The sequence below is a fragment of the Sturnira hondurensis genome, unplaced genomic scaffold (genome assembly GCF_014824575.4).
Source record: "Sturnira hondurensis isolate 20B ecotype Veracruz unplaced genomic scaffold, ASM1482457v3 Scaffold0009244, whole genome shotgun sequence".
NCBI lineage: Eukaryota > Metazoa > Chordata > Mammalia > Chiroptera > Phyllostomidae > Sturnira > Sturnira hondurensis.
In genome coordinates this window covers 4,528,132-4,545,288 of record NW_028081875.1, presented here as the reverse complement: position 1 = coordinate 4,545,288, position 17,157 = coordinate 4,528,132, and the positions used below count along the sequence as shown (strand labels likewise).

General features: G+C 38.5%; 1 protein-coding gene across 1 annotated transcript in view; it reads left to right on the top strand.

Annotated features, from left to right (window-relative positions):
- Positions 1-16,712, top strand: part of CFAP61 (cilia and flagella associated protein 61) — a 354,812-nt gene extending 338,100 nt beyond the window's left edge. Inside the window, exons 24-25 of the mRNA XM_037057020.1 lie at positions 9,022-9,112; positions 16,234-16,712. Coding sequence (XP_036912915.1) covers positions 9,022-9,112; positions 16,234-16,434 — 292 coding nt within the window. The 3' untranslated portion in view covers positions 16,435-16,712. The remainder of the gene's footprint in view (positions 1-9,021; positions 9,113-16,233) is intronic.
- Positions 16,713-17,157: the final 445 nt, after the last annotated feature.

The following is a 17,157-nucleotide window of genomic DNA, read 5'->3' as shown; positions in this document are numbered from 1 at the left end:
AAAGAGAGAAAAGTCCTTAATGGAAACACAAAAGGGAAGAAAACAGGACTCATTGAGGAGTAGACTGAGCAGCAGAGAACAGAGAACCAAAGGAAAGTAGACCTTGAGAATTAAAAAAAAACAGGGTTTTACAATGCCTCACTAAACCTATTAGGATGGAGGAAGGGATGGATAAATGGACAAGTGGATGGATGGAAGGAGAAAGGAATATAGAACATAACATAGGGGTTTGTAACACATATACAAGAAGAAGGGGATATGGGGCAGGTGGCTTCAGAAGACGTGTTTATAAACCTACCTCTATGTCACCCAAGTCCTTTAACTGGGCTTAGCATGCCCAGATGTCCACTGTGGCCTGTCTAGACTGGGAGATGACAGTGATGAACCACAGGAGGCATCAACTGAGCTGATTGCTGTCACACAAAAAAATGAAGACCCGGTATTGCCAAATTTGTTTTTTTAAAGAAAGGACAGAAATCCAATTTCCAAATGTTGCTCAAGCCAAAGCAAATGCATCTGTGGGTCATACATGGCCTCTTGACTACATATCATGATGTTTGTCACTTTCTGCCTTCTGTGTATCAGAATGTAAATGGAGAGACAAGTCATAGCAGCCAAGTTCCAGCCCATGGTACCATAAGGTTGAGACTCCTCATTAAACATAATCTACAATTGGGCATTACAGGAGAATTATTATTCTCTGCTGTGAATCTAAGATACTGTCAGTACAAGATGGGCATGCACAGTGAGAACCTCATTCTCAGAGGAAAACCTGTAGGCCATCCCGATGCAGTCCCCACCAGGAGAAGAGACAACTCTTAGGGGAGATTCCAGCTCTAGCAAACCTCTGTGCAGGTGTGAGTGGCAGCTGGGGATCCTAAAAGCAAAAACTGACTTCTGTCATACCAGAAGAAAACTAGAATGCTTTTCATTTAAAACAAAAAGATCTTGGATAAAGATGTTTCTCTTCTCTACCCACCCATCTTCTTTTTTCTAACAGTTGAGTAGTTTAGCAATTTCCAGTTGAACTGCTTGGATACTGGAGGGTGTAGCCTTACTCCTGCAACTCTCCTTTCCTACTGAGCCACTGGAGGGTCATGGCCTTGGAGTTAATATCCATGATTTGAAAGAACAACACCCTTTACCCATTTTTCTTTTCCCTTAGATATACTGTACTTTTTTTCTAAGACCAATAAATGCAGCTTCTTTCAGTGTGTCTTATCAATTTGTTTTGCTCAGCCTCAGAATGACCAATGGCTAAGCTAGTTACCAGATCCCCTCCTAGACCGTATGATTTTGTCAATAAAATAGCCTGAATGACCAAATGAGGGTGAGCTTTGGAGAAGTCTGATCAATCACTTAATGATTGGACCATATCGATCAGAAATGGTTAATTCAGTTCCATGAGTCAACATTTCCTGGGCCTTTTAAGGAAGGTATATCATTGCAAAAGTTGTGAAGAATTTAAGTTTTCCCAAATAAACCAGGCTTACCATTGACAAAATGAACAGAGACCATAATGTCTTCTGTTTGGGCCCTGGAGAATTTGGGTAAACGTTTTCTCACAGCTGTGCAGAAATGATTTTTGTGATTTTAACACTCAAATCTACATGGCCACTTAGAAATCCCACTGTTGCTGTGTTCTTGCCTGGCATTCTCCCCTAAAGTTTTCTAGGTGACCAGCTGTGTGGGTTATTTAGTGGCAGCAGTTTATCTTCCCTTTTTGAATATTAATTGGCAGAAAAGTTAGTATTTTCTAGTTTTTAAAAAATTTACAGTACTCACAGAAATATAAATTTTCTGAAAGCCTCTCCCTAATGTTGATCATCCGTAGCACTTGCTGCCATTAATGCAGACCAGCCTCTGGCCTTGGCAAGGACTTCAGATGTTCCTCTTCTTTCTATGGAGAAGGAAAGAAACCAAAACACACAAGTCATTAAGTTTGAGAGAAGGGAAAAACCAAAAAACTAGAGCTAAAACTTTTCTTAAAATAAAATGTCTTTCTAACATCCTTATATCAAAAGGAGATAATCTAATTTGACTCAATTTTGTAATCAATTGCAAAATGAATTTTGGTTGAATTCAAAGTTTTTCTAATTTTAATAATGAAAGCTGCCTTGTTTCTAGGATGGTTTAGAGGAAGCACACAGGGGTCCTCCCCACTCTAAACACCTCTCACCCACCCTAAGCTGAGTCACTATAGCTGGTGCAAAAGCTCTCTGTGGACTGCAGGGAGAGCAGCTGAGTCTGACCCCTGCAGTCACCCTGCAGATCTCTTCAGAAGCATGGGCCCCGCCTGCTCCTTCAGTCTTAAGAGGACCAGCCCTGTGCTATATGCTATGGGGACCCAGAGTGCACAGTGTGTAAGAGAATAAGATGTGCACCAGGTTAACTCTCCTGCAAGGACAGAAATGCCCCATGCAGTGAAAATGAGGCAGAAAAAGTTCATGGAAGCCCTCAGCCAGGAGTTGTCTTCAAGGAGGAGGTTTGTGTTGGACTTGAACACTGGGGAAAATGAAAACTTGGAATAGGGTCTCTAGGCTGCAGAGACTGCAGCCAGGTCAGGGTACAGGGTATTTTGAGGGATAGGAGAGATGCGACTCCTAGACTCTCCACAGTGGGAGGCAGCAAAGGGAGCTGCAGGCAGTCAGGGTGAATGCAGATCTGAAGTGGGGAGAAGTCAGAGCTACAAATGGACTCTGAGTGTGGTCCCTGAGGCTGTCCCAGTCAGCTACCCCCAGTCTAGAGCACCCCAGTCACAGACCCAGTGAGGAAGAGGGGTGTCTGCAACCCATAGCTAGTGTGGAAAGGGAGTTGACCGTGGCTTTCCAGAATTCCTCTTCTTAACTAGCAGAAGTGACCAGGGTAGAAAATGCTCAGCAGGGTGCCACCTGCCATCAAGACTGATGCTGTCTGTCTCATGCAGAACTGAAAAAGAAATATAATGCAAACCCACTTATTTCTTTTTAATAATGAGATTAAAATTGGCTACTGCTGAATAAAATACATTGGCTCCTGCTAGAAGGAGCCAGTCCTCACTGCCCTGGTGTTAGGATGCCTCACCCACCTGAGAGGTGCTTTCTGATTATGGTTTGCCAACTAAAACACTCCAGATGCAGCTTCCTCCTTATCCAGAATGAATCTGGTTCTTAAATTCCCAGTGAATAAACCTCATCCCAGCTTCACGCATGTGTTTGGTTTGGTAACTAAAGCACAGGGATTTTTAGAAAGTAAATTATAATGCCTATATTATATGTTCACTGAACATATAATGGGAAATGCCTATGTTTCCTAAAACCACAGTCCCCTGCACATTATAGAAAATAGAAACTCAAATATCTTTCATCCTAAACTAATTCCCAAATCCAGCACCTTAGAAAACCAAAGTCTCAAGCCCCTTAGCTGTTGATTGCAGGGGCTGCTGGCAAGTTTGAGGGGCATAGTGCTCTGTGGTGGGAGAATACCACTCCAATTCTGAGAAAAATACTAAGAAAGCCATAGGGTTATTAAAATATTTCATAAAATTGTTACACAGCCCTTTTTCTCTAATAAAAGTCAATTTCCTAAAATGTTAATTTTCCAGGGGTTCAGAGGGAGGAAGCGAGGCACAGAGGATTTTTAGGGCAGTGAAACTCTCCTGTATGATCCTATAGTGGTGGGTACATAACATGATGCATTTATTAAATGTCAGAGGAAATGCAACACAACAAATGAATCCCAGTGTAAACTGCAGACTATATTTAAGAATAATGTATTGATATTGGTTCTTGAATTATAACAAATGTGCTACACTAATGCAAAGTATTGGGAAACTGAGGGAAAAGGGAAGTATGTGGGAAATCTTTACTGCTCTGAAAAAAAAACCTAATAATTTTTTGGAAAAGTTAATTTTCCAGAAGCAAACAAGGTGTCAAGGAGCATGAAAGTGAATTATGGACAGAGGCCAAGCTACTTGAGATCTGTGATTGGTGAATGACCAAAGGCTATAGACTGGCAAGGGTGGCCTTATCACAGTGGCCACTCTGAGGTCATTTGATGAGGCCTTTAAAAATTACTACCAAGGTTCAGGCCAAGATCGGGGCATAGATATATACACTTCACTTCCTCACACAACCAAAAAAAGAATAACAACCCATTTAAAAATAAAAAACAACAACTGCCAGAACTGTAGTCAAACTGTATGGAAGCCCAAGAACAAAGGAGTTAAAGAAGGAACATTCATCCAGACCAGTAGGAGGGGCAGAGGCGAACAGCTGGGACAGAGAGGATGTGGAGTGAGGTGGCAGCTGGCAGATCAAGTGGTTCCACATTCACCTGCAGATAAACTGAGAGGAACAACTAGGGAGTGAGACAGACCACACAACCCAAGGTTCCAGCATGGAGGAATACAGCCTCAAAACCTCGGACTGTACAAAACCAGGGATTGTGGAGGCCAGAGAAACTGCCAGTCTCTCAGGAGACTTTTTTGGAAAGGCCCACAGTGTCCTAGAACTTACACAAGCCCACCCACCTAGAAATCAGCACCAGAAGGACGCAATTTGCTGTGAGTAGCAGGGGGAAGTGAGTAAAAACGGGGTGAGAGCCAAGCAACTGGCATTGTTCTTTCTCTGACCCCTCCTCCATACAGAGCACCATGACCAAGCAAAGTGAGTTGCCCCACCCTAGTAAATACATAAGCCTCCACCCTCTACAACAGAACAGCTACGTTAAGACAAAGAAATATGTCCCAAATGAAAGAAAAGATCAAAACTCCAGAAAAAAGAACTAAGTGATGAGAAAATAGCCAACCTATCAGACGGCAAAGTTCAAAACACTGATAATCAGGATGCTTACAGAAATGACGCCACAAAATAAATGAAGAAGTGAAGGCTATACAAAATGAAATAAAAATATTCAGGGAACCAACAGTAAAGGCAAGGAAACTGGGACTCAAATCAATGATTTGGAACAAAAGAAAGAAATAAACTTTCAACTAGAACAGAATGAAGAAATAAGAATTTTTTTAAAATGAGGAGAGGCTTAGGAACCTCTGGGATAATTTAAAATGTTACAACATCCAAATAATAGGGATTCCAGAAGGGAAAGAGGAAGAGCAAGAAATTGAAAACTTATTTGAAAAAAATAATGAAAGAAAACTTCCCCAATCTGATGAAGAAATTGACATACATGTCCAGGAGGTTCAGAGAGTCCCAAAGAAGTTGGATCCAAAGAGGAACACACCAAGGAATATCATAATTAAGTTGCCCAAGGTTAAAGATAGGAGAGAATTTTAAAAGCAGCAAGAGAAAAGGAGACCGTTACCTACAGAGGGGTTCCCATAAGACTATCAGCTAATTTCTCAAAGAAAAAAAAACCCTACAGGCAAGAAGGGGCTAGAAAGAAGTATTCAAAATCATGAAAGGCAAGGATCTCCATCCAAGCTTACTCTACCCAGCAAAGCTATCATTTAGAAAGGAAGGGCAGATAAAGTGCTTCCCAGATAAGGTCGGGTTAAAGGAGTTCATCATCACCAAGCCCTTATTATATGAAATGCTAAAGGGACTTATCTAAGAAAAAGAAGATAAAAAATATGAACAGTGAAATGACAACAAACTCACAACTATCAACAACTTAACCTAAAAATCAAAAACAAAAAGTAAGGAAACAACTAGAACAGGAACAGAATCACAGAACTGGAGATCACATGGAGGGTTATCAGCAGGAAAGCAGAAGGGGGAGAATTGGAGAAAAGATACAAGAAATAAGAAGCATAATTGGTGGTACAAAACAGACAAGGGGAGGTTAAGAATAGTATGGGAAACGTGGAAGCCAAATAACTTATATGTATGACCTATGGACATGAATGAAGATGGGGGGGTGCTGAAGGGAATGGGGTACAGGGCAGAGGTATAAAGGGGAGAAAAGATTAGGACAACTGAAATAGCATAATCAATAAAATAATAAAATTACTACCAAAATAAGCAGTTTATGTAAGTACTGGAGAAGGACCTTGCAAGTATGATTCTTCATTAGGTAGGTTTTGGGTACAATTTTTTTTTCTTAATCAGAAGAAATGATTCCTTTTCACCTGTACCCACAACACTTTACATCTAACAGCCACCCTAAAATTAGCAACTACATCACTCTATTTTTATTTTTTAGCAGCTACTTCACTTTATATATATTTAACTCAACCCATGGGGCAGTCTGTGAGTAATCTGATGTAGCAGACAGATGTGCAGAAGCTGCTCTCCAGGTGGGGCAGTAACCTAAAAGCTCCTCTTGGTGGCGCACCAGCTCTCCCAGGTGTGAGAGCACTATCATCTATCATTTCTTGATCCTGTGAAATTGTCTCTAGGGAACACCACTGAAACTGCAATAAAGTTGAAAACATGCCTTCAGAAGTCCACTTATTAGTTTGGTTTCAAGAGTATTCTTTCATTATCACCCTTTTCTCTAGCCATCTGTGTTTGGCTTTGTGCATGGAGGCTATGCAAATGTGGGCAGTGGATAGCAGGCCAGAGCCTTGGGTGGGCAGCACTATGACCCTAAGGGAAGTGAAGTTTCCCTAGAATGCCTTCATTGAAGCAGACAATAAAGAGGTGAGAGTTCTGAAGGCAGAAAAACCACCTGAACAGCACCTGGGTTCTTGCAACAGAGTTGGGCTGGACAAGGAAAGCAGAGAGACAGAACTTATGCCACCTAGAAAGATGTGGTTCTTGACCACCAGAAAAAGAGGGTGGGAACTCCTGATGGTGTCTGGAACCACTCAGTGGGGAATCCCAGTAACTGAGGAAGGATGGCAACAAATTTAAAAGGGCACATTGGTTTCTAATGTAAGAATTATGATAGTTTCAGGATTTTCACATCCACAGTTCCCTGAAGCTTCTCTAGAAGCTCTTTAGACCTATAAGTCAGGGACCATCCTGGCAAAGCTGTGCTTAAGTTTCTGGACTTCAGGTATCATTGATAATTTGGTCTAAGAAAGTATTGTCTGAAATGGGTCAAAACATCCCCCACTGAGCTGGTGCCTCCTGAGGCAGCCAGCCCTGCACCAATGTCTTTACTCCAGGAATTAGATGTTGGATGTTGGCAAGGGTTTGTAGAGGCCAAGAAACCTATAACTAGGACTCCCATTGATTTGACTGCATACATTCAGAATTCAGTGGTCTTGAGTAATTCTAGAAGTGAGCAGTTCTCTATTTCCATTAGGAGCCCTTCTGACACCCTCAGCCTTCCATGCTATAGGGCTCAGAAAGACCTTCCTTAAACCTTGGTTTCACACACAGCTTTCCTACTGTTCCATTGAATTTCTGATCATAGGGCAGTTTGTAGAGTTTTGCCACCTATTAATTTGGCACAATTTTATTCTATATCAAGGAAAGACCAACCAAGGCCAAGTATATAGACTATAAACAGTGCAATATGCATTCATCAATTCATTCACTTATTCTTCATTCATTTCATGAACAAGCAAAGGATGGCTGCTGCAGGCAAATGCTGAGCTAGACAGCCATGGAGCAATTACACAACAGATCTGAATATAACCCTGCTTCTAGGAGCATCCTTCCTTCCCATCACTTTCCTGAGCTCATCTCCTCCCACTCCCCCTTTGTTTATATCCATCCCACCTCCCTAAGTGGTCTGGGCACATCCTTGCACCTGCTGTTTCCTCTCTCCAGAAGCCTCTTATCCCAAAGTCCACCTGGCTCACTCCTTTCCCTCAGGTATTTACTCACTAAGCCCTGTCTTAGGTGACTTAACCTTTTTTTGGCTTCCTCCTGCCTTCTCTTGATTTATGTTTTCTCCTAATCATTCTCATTCTCTAACATTCTACACATTTGGCTATTTGTTGCTTGAATATAAAGGATGTTTGTCTGTTTTGGTCCCCGCTCTTTCTCCAGGACCCAGAACAGTGTTGAGCACCCAAATATTAGTAAAATTAATAGTCATATGAATATATGGCCTGAACAACAAAGTAGATAATTAAGCATGAAATTGGATCATGTTCTGGTTAAGTGAATAGATGATAGTCAATAACAGATATACTTGAATCCATGCTGATAATAGCACAGACTTTTGTCATTAGACTTCTCTTTCAATGCCTCAGTAGTCCCTGAGACTCATTAGCCCCTTCCCCAAGAATTAACGTTAAGCCTTGGAAAAACAGAAGGTGCCCATCTGCATGGGCACCAGCTTTTTCTTCCCCCATGCACATACATAACACCCTTTAACAGTGATAGAAATGACAAACTCACATACAGCAAGAGTGAAGCCCATTTAATCAATGTGTCTCCTGAAGAAGTGAAGTGTCCTGTTCTAAGACACTAGCATTAAGTAAAGTACAAATTTAGTAACCGTTCTTGGTTGTTCCAAGAATAAATAAATGTTCTTGGTTATTCCAAAAATGCACCCAATCTTCAGCAATCATCTGTAAATAAAGCATGGCCATATTGCCCTCCATGAAAGAAAGCATTTATTTGAACAGTTTTCAGTAAAAAAAAAAAGTTAGGAAATATAAACACTAAAAGAGCTGCTGTCTGAAAAGAGATTGAATTAAGCATCAGTACAATTGCACGAAGACTATGTTGCAACATGGAAGTGGCCTATTTTTCTGGTCATTATTAATCCAGAAATCTTAATTATGAACAACATTTGTGTTATTGTCTACCCAAATTTAATTTGTTTATGCAGCAGTTCAGTTAATCCTGCAATCTGTTTTTCTCAAATGAGGACAGATAATGGAGACACCGTTCTTTACAGGTCTTCAGGCTTTTAAATGCTGATAAAATCAGGATTCTTCACTGGGTCTTGCCCTAGCTCTGAATTAAACCACTTTAAATGTAATTATGGAACCTGGCCTTACATCAGGAACATCCATTTAAAAAATTGATTGGCCAGGCTATTCCACGAAGCATTTTATGAGCAAACGATTGCAGTGGGGCCAGGACTATAATTTATAGCGTAAAAAAGGCAGGTAAATACTTTATTAGTGGTAATGAGAGGGTCTCCAGCTAACTGAATCTTTTCTTTCCTCACTAGCTTCTTCACGGAGCCCTGGTGTATAGCCGTCTTTCACGATCGTTTTATTGATCTCAGGAAAGAGTTACGCCAAATCTTAACCTCTAAGGAGGTAAGAGTGATTAATGGATATGTGAGTTATTCCTTGGAAATTATAAACAGTTTATAGTTGTTGATCATTTACACTTTTCCCTGGATTCTCACTTTATGGTTTTACTTTTCAAACTAATCATACTTCATATAAATAAACTACAGAGTATGTAAACATGGGTGGTGATATTCAGGGAGAGTGGATTATTTAAATCCTTTTACAAAGGGCAAATTTCTTTTTCCTTTTCAAAAATAATTGTATTTTCAATATCAGCTAATAGTGTTGACAAATGCTGGACATGAGTTATATCTGCTTGTTCTCAAGAATGAAGATTGCATTCCTTTAGATTCTGACCAGCTATTCACAAACATTTGTGTCCATGTACAGTTTCAGCACATAAAGAGAAGTCATCAGATGTCCAAACATACTTCTTTTATAACCAAAACTTTTTTCTCAAAGCAGCACAGCATTAACTGGAAGTTAGGCTACACATCCCAAAGGCAAGAAATTTGACTCTGCAATGTAAATAGTAAAATATTTGTGAAACTTATTTCAACACTAGAGTCCTTACCAGAGTTGGGCAAAGTTAACATCTGTGCTTAAAAAGTGGTACATATCCTCAAAGACTGCCCCTCGTTTCACTCAGACATCAGCTGAAGCACAACTGAGCTTCCACATCATTTTTCTGGCTGTATGGACAAGTCCTGTGTCTCTGTTGTCATCCTAACAAGAACCATCCCAGGTGGGCAGAGGGACTGTTATTATCTGTCCTTTACCAATGAGAAAGCTGAAGCTGAAAGACTTGAAGTGACCTGCCCATCATTTACACAGCCAGTCAGTAGCCAGCAACCTTCAAAGTCAAAGATCTATCACTCCAAAGACAGGAACACAGCACTGAGGCACGCGGGGCCCAACTATGTGGCTTGGTATTTTCTCTTCATTGTGGACTCCTCCCAACCCCTGCTTTTCTGTTTTATTCCTGCAATTCAAGCTAGGAAATGGAAACAGTTTTATTAATCTGAAGCAGATTCAGATTGAGAAAAATAGGTTTAAAATTTAAATCAACTCAGTTGTTGTTAGGGTGCACATAGGTAGGAAGCTAGCAGGTAAATGTACATGAGAGGAGTAGAGGGGACTATGACTATAGGTGAGACAGTTCCCTGCACTTCATCCTGAGGCTTTAAGGAAGTCAGGTCCAGTTGAGATGTGAGTCCCAGTTGAAAACCTGGTGTTTTTACTGAACTTCGTTTAATGACTCAGATACCCTCCTGCCTCTCAAAGTGTACTCTACAGCTCACATCTGCCTCATAGTAAAGATTCATTAATTTTCTAATTACCCCATCAAAACTCTGTTGCCCACATCCTCTAAAGCCCAGATCTGAGCTTCTCTGTTAACATTTTGCACAAAGCCAAGGGGTTCCAGGTGTCAAGCTTAAAAAGGGAAGCTTTTCCTTCATTTTTCCAAGTAAACTGTCAATCCCAGTAACTCAATTTTCATGGCACTCACCGAGAACTGTCAACCTTTACCAATGAAAAGACATTTGTTCTGATTCAGTTTCCCACAGGTGAACAGTGTGGGCAGCAGGCTCTTTCAGTAGATCATAAGTGGCCACAGACATTTGTGGAAGAGACACTAAGGGCTCCCTAACCATTCCTGTGGGTTTTTTAGATTCCCAGAATCTAAACACTTCTGGGGGGAAAAAGCCTCCATTGGGGATTGTTCTATTTTCCACAGTTGCCTCTGTCAAATGGGAAAGGCCAAAGGAAGAGGTGGGTGTGCAGTGGTGTCTGCCACTATCTCAGATTCCCATGGAACAGGGACTAGCTGTCCCCACCTCAGAGAGCTATGGAAGGGGTAGAGGATGGGATGTGTGCAAGTTCTGGCGTACGAGAATGCCTCTCAATAAAGTGCCAGCCACCACAAGTAACAGTGGTGGTGATGGTTATGGTGGAGACAGGCTGACAGTGGAAATGGCAGTCATATAAACACATGCAGAGATTTCATATCAAGAGTCTGATTTTAGAAAAATAGAGAGTGTATCTTTCACTAAAGAATAATACTAATTCCTTTTCTCTAATATTGACTTGATGTAACCCATTTCATCTCATTTTCTTACCTTGTTTTCAGTGAAATGCATAAATTAAAAAACATTAACTATGATATACTAGAACTTAGCATATCAATTTTCCTCCTTTTCCACATGAAGAGAAAGGAATAAAAAATATTGTCTATGACTGTTACAAGTTACCTCAAATCTATATGTCATTTATTTTAAAAAGAAGCTCATTATATAAGACATCTCAAATCCATTTGTGGATGTTAGGAGAAGAAATCCACTGGCACTGAAGTTAGCTATGACTGGAGCCAAAGAGTCATTCACCAAAGTGAAATATTGTGGAGTGAAAAAATTACCCCTCAAAATCCTTCAAGAAATATATAACAATTTTAAACATATTATACCTAACAACAGAACCCCAAGATATATGAAGCAAAAGCTGATAGAATTAAGGAAAGAAATATTATTCTGAAATGATAGCTGGAAACTTCAATATCTCACTTTTAATAATGCATAGAATAATCAGAATATCAATATGGAAATAGAAGACTTGAACAGAACTATAAATGAACTAGAACTAACACATACATACAGAACATTCCACCCAACAGTAACAGCAGGATGCACATTCTTCTCAAGTGCACACATATTCTCTAGGATAGGCCATATATTAGGCCACAAAGTAATTGTCAATGAATTTTAAATATTTAAATCATACAAAATATATTATCTAAACACAATGAAGTGAAATTGGAAAATAAAAACAAAAAAATCACAAATTTTTGGAAATTAACAGATTCTTAAGCAACTTCTTTGATCAAAGAAGTTCTCTAATGGGATATTAAAACAGAGACAAATGGAAATTAAAACATAATACACCAAAATTTATGGGATGCAGCAAAATCAGCTTTCAGAGGAAAATTCATAGATGTAAGTGCCTATATTTAAAAAAAGGAAAGATCTCAAATCAATAACCAAATTTTCTATCTTAAGGAGGTAGAAAAAAAAACAAAGAAAATCCAATGCTGATGGAGGAAAGAAATAATATAAATTTTAGCGAAGATAAGTGATATAGGAAATAGAAAAATGACAAAGATTAATAAACACAAAAGTTGGTTCCTTGAAAAGATAAACAAAATTAACCAACCTTGAACCAAACTGACTAAGAAAAAAAGATAAATTACTAAAATCAGAAATAAAAATAAGGACATTACTACTGACTTTACAGAACTAAAAAAGGATTATAAGAAAATATTATGAACAACTGTATGCCAAACAATTAGATAACCAAGATGAAAAGGACAATTTTCCTACAAACACACAACTGTAAAAAGTGCCCCCACAAGAAATAGAAAATCTCAACAGACCTGTAACAAGTGAAGGTATTGAATCAATAATCAAAAACCTCTCAGCAAAGAAAAGCCTAAGACCAGACGTCTTCACTGGTGAATTCCACCAAATATTTAAAGAATTAACACCAATCCTTCTCAAACTCCTCTTTAAAAAGATAGAAGAGAAAGGAGCACTTCCTAGCTCATTCTGTGATGTGATCATTACCCTGATACCAAAACCAAAGATATCAGAAGAAAAAAAATAAAGAACAATATCCCCCTATGGATTTAGATGCAAAATCTTTAAATAAATACTAGCAAACTAAACCAATAGCATATTAAAAGGATTATACACCATTATCAAGTGAGAATTACCCCAAGAATATAAGGCTGGTTCAACATATGAAAATTAGTCATGAATAAAATAAAGGGGGGTAATGCTCCATCTCAATTGATGGAGAAAAAGCCTTTGACTAAAACATGCTTTTATGGTAAAAACACTGAAAAACCTAAAAATAGAGGGGAACTGCCCCAACCTAATAAAGTGTACGTATGAAAAACCCACAGCTAACATCACATTTAATGATGAAAGACAGAAAGCTTTACCTCTGTAATTTGGAACAAGACAAAGATGCCTACTTTCACCACATGTGACATTGTCCTGAAAGTTCTAGCCAGAGCAATTAGGCAGGAAAAAGAAAAAAGAAAAAAAAAGACCTCCACATTGGAAAGGAAGAAGTAAAACTATCTCTATTTTCCAATGACATGACCTACATATAGAAAATCCTACATAGTGCACAAAATAACATTAGAGCTAACAAATCAAGTCCACATATTCTGGGATACAAGATCACACAATAATCAGTTATCTGCAGATGTAAATGAATGTAGATGTAGCAATGAATAATCCAAAAATGAACTTAAAGAGCAATTCCATTTACAATAGCATTAAGAATAATAAAATACATGGGCATAAATTTCACCAAGGAGATGCAAGATTGGCACACTGAAAACTATAAAACAGTTCTGAATGAAACTAAAGAAGACCTAGACAAATGGAAACACTTCTGTGTTCATGGATTTGAAGGCTTAATTTTTTAAGATAACAATACTACCCAAAACAATCTACAGATTCCATGCAATCCTATCAAAACCCCAGTGGAATTTTTTTTGTAGAAGGAAAAGCTAATCCTACAGTTCATATGGAAATGCAAGGGACTCCAAGTAGCCAAAACAATTTTGGATATCAAAAAAAAAAAGGCAAAGGACATACTGTGTAAAATTTGAAAACATTACAAAACAACAGTTACCAAGACAGTATGGTACTTACATAAAGATAGATAGAGAGATCAATGAAATAGAGAGTTCAGAAGTAAACTCATTTACATGAAAAGATGTTAACATCATTAATCATTAGGAAAATGCAAAGCAGAATCACAATGAAATACCATATCACACCCACTAGGTTGGCTCTAGTAAATAATAATAATAATAGCAGCAAGTATTAGCAGGAATGTAGAAAATTGGAACCCTTACACATTGCTAATGGGGATGTAAAATTTGCAGCTGCTGTGGAAAATGGGTTGATGGTTCCTTAAAATCTTATATGCAAAGTTACTGTATGACATAGCCATTGCACTCCTAGGTATATGTAACAAAAAAGTTGAAAAAATAAGCATCCAAGTGAATAATAGTACATAAATGTTCATAGCAGCACTACTCAGAATAAACACCTTAAATGTCCATCAATGGATAACATGGTCTATCCACATAATGTAATTTTTATTTTTTTAGGATTTTGTTTATTTATCTTTAGAGGGGAAGGGAAGGAGAGAGAAGGAGAGAAATATCAATGTATGGTTGCCTCTCGTGAGTCCCCCGCTGGGAATTGACCTGCAACCCAGGCATGTGCCCTGATTGAGAATCGAACCGCGATCATGTGGTTCGCAGGCCTGTGCTCAGTCCACTGAGCTACACCAGCCAGGGCCACATTATGTAATATTAGGCTGCCATAAAAAGAAATGAAGTGCTGATAGATTCTACAAAGTGGATGAACGTCAAAATACTACATTAAATGAAAAATCTAGATACAAAGAATTGTGTATTTTGTATGGCATTGTGAAGAGGGTTGGTCATAGATGAGCACTTTGAGAAGGGAGATGGTCACACAGAGAGGGATCACACTATAAGAAGCAAATGCACAAAAAGTTGCTTACAGTCTAGAGAAGTATTTGTCTTAGGTAAACTTAGAAGTTCTATTTTATGACTTTACACTATTTATCCCAATGTCAAAACAGTATCATGAGCCCCAGATCTTCAATAATTATTGTGGGAAAAATCCATGTACATTTATTGCTTTTGTTTGGCACAATTCTCCTGAAAAATTAAGGGAAAAGAGAACAAACTCATATATATTGTAGAATATATTCTTGGGGACATGTTGGTGTCAATCAAATTATTAAGCACCTCTAATATTTAGTTCTGGGCATCAGTTGCCTTTTTCTCTCTCACTATCTTTGATGGACTGGTTTGAAGTCCTGGACTTCAGTGACTGTTTTTCTAATGGATGTGTACGTAATCTCTGACACTAAGTAGCGTCTCACTAAATAACCAAGTGGTAATTTCCCTATGTCCCCATGGCATTTGAATATTGTTTTTTATCTATAAGTTTTTACTATTAGTAAGTTAATGATCCAGTAGAACTATGCAAATTACCACTTTTTTCTGTTCAAAATAAAAAGAATTATTGGAAGTTCAAATAAATATAATTTCAAAGTCCTTGTGACTCTTCCTTTGGGGTAATTTTCAATTATCATGGTGTTCACAAACCATACAGTTCAAACCTCAGTGAAGTGCTTTTTATAACAATCTTCCTATAGATAGATACATGGGCAGATGAAGAAAATATGGTGCAATATTAGCTATAGAACCCAGGTGATGTGTGTGCAAGTACCAACTAAACAATTCTGTGAACTTACTCTAGGCTTGAATATTTCTAGAATAAATGTTGGCAAAAATCCTTACTATATTAGGGAGTTGCACCGGGTATGATTCTCAACCTCATGTAACTTTATTCTCCCTGAGCCCTGTCTTTAGAGATATCAATGAAATTTGACTTTACTAAGATGTATTCTAAGCTTTTAAAATCCTATTTCTTAGGGATTCTAACCAAGTAAAGTAAGCTATCTAGAATTTTTTATGTAAAAATATTTAATCACTTTTCTTATTTTTAAAACAATCATGATTACAGATCATTTTTATCTGAAAATTAAGAGCTTAAAATCACTATGCTTGGTGAGCCTTAAGGATATCATGCTAAGTGAAGTAAGCTAATAACAAAAAGACAAATACTCTATGATCCACTTATACGAGGTGCCTAGAGTAGTCAGATTCATAGAGACAAAGTAGATGGTGGTTGCCAGGACCTGGGAGGAGGGGGAGTGGGGAGCTGGTGTTTAGTGGGGACAGAATTTCAGTTTGGAAGGATACAAAAGTTCTGGAGATGGATGTTGGTGATGGTTGCACAAAAACATGAATGTCCTTAATGCCACTTAAATGTACATTTAAAAATGAGTAAAGTGGTAAATTTTGTTATGTATATTTTGCCACAATTGAAAATATTAAAAACTAGGAAAAATTTAACCTTTCTGGGGGAACTGGCCACTATGTTTTTAATTTTAGTGAAACTGCCCTCTTATGGTGGGCAGCGAAGTGCAAGTAATTTCTGTGTCTGGTCTCTTGTTGTGTTTGCCAGGAGGAAAAACTCCCTTCTATAGAACAGTTAGCCCGTCAGATAGAAGATGAGGAAATTAACCTGAAGGAGAAGCCCAGGAAATACCTCAAAAGAGTTTTCCAGGAAACCATCTACAAGAAGCTGGTGGAGAAGAGCATCCTTGACTACTTGCAATATAATCACTACCACCTGCCCATGTACGCGTGGCCAGGCATCATTTAGTTGTGGCCATGGTCTCCACTTTATTGTTTTTTACACATGCAGTCTCTAGAACCACTCTATATAGTAGGAAACCTCTCTGGAGCCAGGTTTGACAGCCAACCAGCGCTGTTTCCTGGTTTTGTGGTTTCTTTTCGTATCCACTTATGCCTGTCATTTTCTATCATCCCAGTAGGTGGCACATGGCAATGCATCTCTTTTCTTGGCCAGGGAGAGTCTTTACTAATATCAGGCATGTTCCTGAGCAGAATAATCTATTTTAGGAATAAAATAAGATTGCATTGTGTAAAACTTGTGTTGCTGCTGTTGTTGTTGCTTTTCACTTTTAGTGTGACTCTTCTGTTTCCTCATTTCCTGAAATGTTCTGCCACCAATTTTATTAGTTATTCACAAGTTTACACAATAATAATCCTGGGTGGTAAAAAAGAAAATTGTGTGCCCATGGAAAATTAGTGAAATTGATGATGAGAAATTAATTCAACATCAGAGGAACTGGTTGTATAGGAACGTTTAAGTCAACTTTTGAATGAAGAGGCTGCAATCACAACCCCTACATTTCTATACCATGTTGCAAATCATGACAAATGCAGTGAAAAACTAGAATATGACACATGAGCTCATGCATGGATTTTTAATTTTTATTTTTTTATCTCACGTGCAGGTTTTAGACTAGAAAACAGTAGTGGCAAACTAATCTAGTTGATCTTTTTTGACCTTTAGCCCTGT